The sequence below is a fragment of the Zootoca vivipara genome, chromosome 14 (assembly GCF_965207765.1).
Source record: "Zootoca vivipara chromosome 14, rZooViv2.hap1.1, whole genome shotgun sequence".
Lineage (NCBI taxonomy): Eukaryota > Metazoa > Chordata > Lepidosauria > Squamata > Lacertidae > Zootoca > Zootoca vivipara.
In genome coordinates, this window is record NC_142597.1 from 37977906 (window position 1) to 37984943 (window position 7038).

Genomic DNA, 7038 nt, shown 5'->3' on the forward strand with positions numbered 1-7038 from the left:
AAGTTTTTTTGCCCTCCAATAAGGGAGAAGGCGAGGGGAATAAAGTTTGGAAATGCTCTAAATGGTAAAAATCCAAGAAATCCAAATTAATTGAGGTTATGAAATACAGATGTGCAAATTCACCTTACTATTTCTCCAGGAACTGATCCACTTTTTCAAGGTACACAAGTGACAACCTGATGACAATCATTACAGCAAAAAGGTAGCAACATTTTGTTTTGATAACTGCCACAATAACAGAAACACTTCATTCATGTTAACTATGTGCCACTAAACACACATACAAGCTGAAGCTCCCCAGCTCAGACATTTCTAATGCACTTTCTAATCTCCGTTTTTCTGGTGGGGGTGGACACCATCTGCTACAGACTTGAACAGGCACCTGTTGAAAAGTAGCGTGTTGGCATTCAAGTTCAAATGGCAACAGGAATATGCTGTGGCTTGGAAGTCACCAGAGTGCAAGAGCTGTTTGCTCCCCATACTCACCAAACTACACCAAAGGCTCCATATCCAATAGGCCTGTCTGGTTCAATATCCAGTTGCTGTTGTGGATGATGCGAGTGCTGATGATGGTGCGCTTTGACTGCAGCAGCTGCAGCAGCTTGTACCTGAGCTGGGGCTGCTGCTGCTGGTCCAGGGGCTTGACCTGGTGCCGGTGATGGAAAATATGGTTGCTGCTGCCCTGGGTTTAACATGGCTGCAGCAGCTGCAGCTGCGGCTGCTGCAGCAGCCGAAGAAGCATGTTGCTGTACGGGATGTACTGCAGCCGCAGAGCCTGGGTGCAAGTGGTGCTGAGAGTGGTGGTGGTGATGGAGATGAGGAGGGGGGAGATGAGGAAGGTGGTGGTGGTGGTGGTGGTGGTGACCTGCTGCTGTTGCAGATGTACCGCCATTGTAAGCCGCCATCATTTTTGCGCTGGCTGTGGCACTACAAAGAGACATTCAAGGTGATGCCCTCTTGTTGGATAACAACTGGGTCAAGCTGTCATTTGGCCACAAAAAATGAAGTTTGCTACACTACCACAAGCAAGTTGCCCACCTTCAAAAACATGGAGCTCAACAGGCCTTTATGTCTTCATCAAGTCAAGAAAAATGGAGTGCGCATGTGAGCATGCAATAAACCCCCTACCCCCCAAGATGGCCAGTGTAGTTGGTACTAGAACATCATCCTTCTTATGTTTCCTCTGTGCCAGTCTTGAAATTTGTCAGTCCCCTTCCCCCCCAGAAAAAGGATGCAACTTCACCCCCCTAGAAAATGTTAGGAGTACTGACAAGCCCACCCCTTCCATTCCCACATCCTTTTCATTTATCTTTTCAAAATGTGAAGGAAGGTCTTCAAGACCTTCTACAACTCTACCCTCTGTTTTGTGTATATATCCATCCACCTTTAATATTAAACGTGGATATGAGCAACTTCCACGAAAAGTGGCTATATAAATCAAGGAAAGTTGTTTAATAGGAAATGAAAATAAGTCCAAAAATTGAAAAAGGGATGATAAAGAATGGATGGAAATGGGAGGAAGAGTCAGTGAACGATATTCAAAATGAGGCAGGGAGGGGGAATGAAAGAAGAACAAATGAAGCTCACAGAAGGGACTTAAAAATTATGTGCAGAAAGCAAGAAGTCAGATAACAGAAGTTATCAAGGACAAAGAATAAAAGGTTTCAAGAACTTTTGGAAGGGGGGGAACAAAAACAAAAGAAGAATGAAAGCAGAGATAATCAAGAGAAGAATGGAGTAGGAAAAAGTAGATTAAAGGAGAAAAAATCTAGGAAGGCTTTAAAATATGCAGTTAAGGGAGAAGAATATGGAAATTAGGAGAAAGAACATGGAGAAAGAATGAAAACTGGGCTGGAGCAAATGATGCTTCAATATGGGGGAAAGAATAAAAGTGTGATCAAGCCACAAACAGGAGATGAGAGAATCCAAACACGTCACAGTAAATGAAAGAAATTGATGCTTTTCCTGTAAGGATGGGAGATGGAAAATACCGGTACAAGGAAGAGGATGCAAAAAACAGGCAAGAAAAAGTACAAGGGGGACAAGGAAATGTTAAAGAGAGGAAAGCATTAAAATGTGAATGGGGAGAAAATAATCTAAGCTGGCTATTTATAGAGAAAAACAAAAACAGACTATAGGAAGCAAAAGTATAAATGTGGAAAGCCCTAAAAAAGTGGGGAAAGTGCTTAAGGATGTGAATATTTTTATTTTTAAAAAAGCAAAGCACTGTGGGTAGATCGATAAAAGGTTAAGAAATAATAAAGAAGCAAAAGAAAGAATGAATTTGTGAAAGTGAAGGGTTCCCCCCCCCTTTAAATTAAAAAGATTATGGAAGCTAAGATGAAGGATGATGAGAGAAACAAGGAGAGAGATGAAGCAACTGAAACAGGAGTTTCTTGAAGAGAGAAAAATGTCAATGGGTGTTGACAGGAAAAGCTAAAGGAGGAACTGAACTGAAAGGTGGGGTGTGTGTGAAACTTATTTATCAAATAGATAATTAAAAGATGCAGGAGTAAGGACTGCAAAAGCTGGAAGAGAGGGAGAAAGAGAACGTGGTAGAGAACGAGAAGAGAGAATAAGGGAGGCCGAATGAAGAGAGAGAGAATGTGGCAGGTGCTAATAAAGGAGAGAGAGGCTATGGAATGTGATAGAAAAGAGATAAAAGAAAAGAACGCGGAAGGTGGCGGTGAAGGGGGACAGCAGGCAGCAACGCTAGCGAGCCAAGTCAGTCAGCTTCAGTTCGCTTCCCACCCACTCCTCAACCCCCACTGCCTCCCTGGGTGGGTCTGAGGTGGGCGCCCTTGCCTTGACAGCCTGACCCAGAGCGGGCGGGGGTGAAGGGAGAGACAGATTGGAAGGGAGGACGGGGGGGGAAGGCGAGGCAAGCTGAGGGACCGGGGCGGGGTAGGGGGGGGGGGGGACGGACGGGCACACGGTTGGCGGCGGTGGCAGCTACAGCCCCCCCACGCCCCGCTGTGTGGAGAAGCCACAGGCGGGATAGAGATGAGGAGGGATGGGGGGCGGGCGACGGCCGGGGGAGGGGGTCGCGTGTGGGGCGCCTCGGCGAGGTCTCTTCCGATGGGGGGCGGGAGGGATGAGGGGAGAGGTCGGGTGGGGGGGTCACTCAGGCCCCACAGCGCCGCTCCACGTCGACGACGACGACGGCGCCCCCCCACTCCTCTTCCTCCTCCTCCTCCTCCGGCAGCCGTGGCCGCCTCCTCGTCTTCCTCCGTCGTCCCCTCAGGCCGCCGGACCGGCCGCGACTCCTCGCCGCCGCCGCCACCTCCTCCGCCTTCTCCTCGCGGGAGCCCCAGAGCGGAGCGCAGAGCGAAAGAGCGGCGGCGACGGAGGCGCGCATGCGCGCACCCCGGCCTGCTTTCGCTTTACTCTTTTTTCCTCACCCGCCTTCCCATAGCCGGGCGGCGGCGTGTGTGTGCGAGTGTGTGTGTGCGCGCGCGCGCCTCCCTCTCTCTCTTCTCTCTCACCCACTCGCACACTCTCATACACAGAAACACGCTCGCGCTCATCCTCTCAGTCCCGTCGCCTCTTCCTCCCCAACCAATGGGACCTATCCCCTCGAAAGCCGCGGCGGCCAATAGCAGAGCAGCGCCCAGCCTCTCCTCTGAAGAGATCAAAGAGGGTGGGTTGGTGGGTGGGGTAATAGGCACCGCCCACCGGCCAATCAAACGCTCCTCCAGCTTGTTGCCCCGCCCCTGGTCCCGCCTTTTTCTTTTTCTTTTTTGCCGATGAGACCCCGCGAGACTCTCTCACCTCACGCAACCTTCACCTACATATTCAGTCCGTGGAAAAGGGGCGGATGGCGATCGATTTCATTGGCTGGAACCGCCGCGATTTAAAAGGCACTAGCCAATTAGGTAGCGCGGCTCTTTTAGGGCTCGAAATCGTGTTTCTTTCTTTTTTTAATTTTAAACACACGCACAAAGAACGAACACGCTTCGAACCTGTCGCTCTCTTGTCTCCGAGTTAATGAGTGAAGGATTTTTAAAATGTACTCGAGTCTCGAAGACTTTAAAAAGCGTTATACCGGCAGGGTGAAGCAATTGGTCACTAAGTGAAGATAGACAGCCAAGTTGACGAATCGGAAGGTCAATCTCCGACAGTAAAGGCGGCTCCATAGAAAAACTGTCCTCCACAGGGATAAGAGTTCCGATAATACACTAATTAGAGGGCGGGACTGTGACCTGATGAACAGAGAAGGAAGCCAATAAAAGTGATGGGGGCGGGGTGAGACGAGGACACTGCAGGATGAATGGGGAAGGAGGAGATGGGGGTCAACTTGGGGCCTCCGAACGTGGGAAGCTACTTCAGGTTTAAGTGAGACAGCGAAGGAAGGCTTGGCAAGGCGAAGGACCTCATTGAGGAGAGGTTTGCGTGGGAAATGCACCTTAGAGAGGAATAAGCAAGATATTGTTTTATTGGGTTTTTTATGGTTTGGGTGGTTTGATCTATTTATTTATAGAATAGAACTTGTTAATTCATTGTCTGCTATAGTAATTAGACATTTTACTATAAAATATAAGGAAAACCTTAGAAATAAACTCTCTTTTATTTTTGGCCTGATTGTCATTTAATTTGAAGTATCATAGCTGTTCATGACAGGCAGTTGAACTGATAATGCTTGTTCTGCACTTGATTCGTATCTGGTGCTGTTTTACCTCCTACCTCCTACCACAAAGCTACATTGAACCTTACTGACTACGCCATCGTACCATCTGCTTGATTTGCTTTTTAATATTAATAGTGTCTTTACAAAAAAAAATATTGAACAATTGTAGAATGATGGTTTCAAGTGTTCAAAGTACTTTGTGTGTATTTTCTAGCCATCATCTTTACTACTACAACTCTGCCAGTATTAATATTAATATTAATAGGGACCCAGGTGGCGCTGTGGATAAACCACTGAGCCTAGGGCTTGCTGATCAGAAGGTTGGGGGTTTGAATCCCTGTGACGGGGTGAGATCCCGTTGCTTGGTCCCAGCTCCTGCCAACCTAGCAGTTCGAAAGCACGTCAAAATGCAAGTAGATAAATAGGAACCGCTACAGCGGAAAGGTAAATGGCGTTTCCATGCGCTGCTCTGGTTTGCCAGAAGTGGCTTTGTCATGCTGGCCACATGACCTGGAAGCTATACGCCGGCTCCCTCGGCCAATAATGCGAGATGAGCGCGCAACCCCAGAGTTGGTCACGACTGGACCTAATGGTCAGGGGTCCCTTTACCTTTACCTTTAATACTGCACATGAAGGGACGGATGTGAAGAGAAAGTGGCTTGCTAAAGAATGCCTGGTGAGATCATGGAAGTTGTAACTCAGAGCAGGGATTTCCCAGTCAAGAGCTCATTCATTCTCTTAGCCATTATTCCACCCCAACTCATGATCAGGATAATAGTTCTTGATTGACCTCGTTGGTGGCGCTGAAGAAGCAATGGAATTGGATCCAACTCAGATTTACTTGTTGAAATGGATGGACCCAAGTTAGACCTGTCTGTTCTTCAGTGAGTGTACCCTGAGTAGGTATAGCATTGGATGCAACCTTTTATTTCTCAGCCACCATTGCATTCTTGTTGTCTAGTATAGATGAACCCAAGGACTTGCTTAGCAGAGTATTTTGTTAAAACAACATCTACAATATGACTCTCTTCTATGCAACTGCTTAGAGTAAAGTAAACACAAAGAAAACCAGATCCAGAGCTGAATAGTGGCTAGAATGCCTGAGAAGACCTAGGTTCAAATCTGCAGTCAGCTTTGAAGCTCATCTTGGGCCAGTTATTGTCTCTCTATCATAAACTACCACACAATATTATTGTAAGAGAGGAAGAACCTTATTTGCCAGCTTGAGATCCCTGGAGGAACAGTAGGTTACAAATCACGGGGTCACAGAATTGTAGTTTGAAGGGACCACAAGGATCATCTAGTCCAGGGGTCCCCAAACTAAGGCCCGGGGGCTGGATGTGGCACCAATCACCTTCTAAATCCAGCCCGCAGACAGTCCGGGAATCCGCATGTTTTTACATGAGTAGAATGTGTCCTTTTATTTAAAATGCATCTCTGGGTTATTTGTGCGGCCTGCCTGGTGTTTTTACATGAGTAGAATGTGTCCTTTTATTTCAAATGCATCTCTGGGTTATTTGTGGGTATAGGAATTCATTCATTATATTTTTTAATATAGTCCGGCCCACAAGGTCTGAGGGACAGTGGACCGGCCCCCTGCTGAAAAAGTTTGCTGACCCCTGATCTAGTCTAACCCTCTGCAATGCAGGAATTGCAGCAAAAAAATCGCTGACTAATGGCCATCCAACCCGTGTTTTAAAACCCCAATGGACAAGAGACCATAAGTAAGAACTGTGAAACCATACAATTAAAACCATACTGTGCTACTAGTCTTCAAAGGATAACATAATAGAAACAATATACAGTATTTCACATTCTGCTTCAAATGTTCCTTGGCTGCTTCCTAAGCAAACACAAGTTGTCAATATTTCTTTTAGCAAGAAATAGGTTAAATAGTTTTGTTTGTTTGCATTGTTGTTTGCATTTGCCATATTTCTGGAATGACTTCCAACAGAAAACTGTCCACAGGGTGCTTTGCAACAACTTAAAAATACAAATAAGCAACCCACACAAAATTGGGGAAAAATGAGACAAACCAAACTAATGGAATAAATAGATATTTAAAATGCAGAGGGAAGCAAAGTAATTTGCTGCCAAATTACCATACAGGAGTACCTAGAAAACAAAATGGATCCCACAAACCCTAACTGTGGCCAAAAGTTTAATATTGATGAATTGGAAGAATAAAGATGGGATCCCCTTTAATCAGTGGACTGATGACATGACAACACTTACAACGTAAGAATGGATTACTTGTAGCCATAGACTTTCTTTGGATAAATATATTGATATTTGGAATGAGTTTATACAGATTACACTAGGTTACTAATTGTCAGGGGTTGGACTGAGGCGGAATGGTGGGAGCCGCCACCCACCCTCTCTGCACCTTCCCGAGGAGGACAGTATAGATT

General features: G+C 46.3%; 1 protein-coding gene across 2 annotated transcripts in view; it reads right to left on the reverse strand.

Annotated features, from left to right (window-relative positions):
- The window catches only part of NLK (nemo like kinase), a 92428-nt gene extending 89110 nt beyond the window's left edge, over positions 1-3318 (reverse strand). The window contains exon 1 of one of the 2 annotated variants that reach the window (XM_035138795.3): positions 487-3318. In XM_035138795.3, coding sequence (XP_034994686.1) covers positions 487-941 — 455 coding nt within the window. In that variant the 5' untranslated portion in view covers positions 942-3318. The remainder of the gene's footprint in view (positions 1-486) is intronic. The other variant, XM_088657992.1, reaches the window with a different exon arrangement.
- Positions 3319-7038: the final 3720 nt, after the last annotated feature.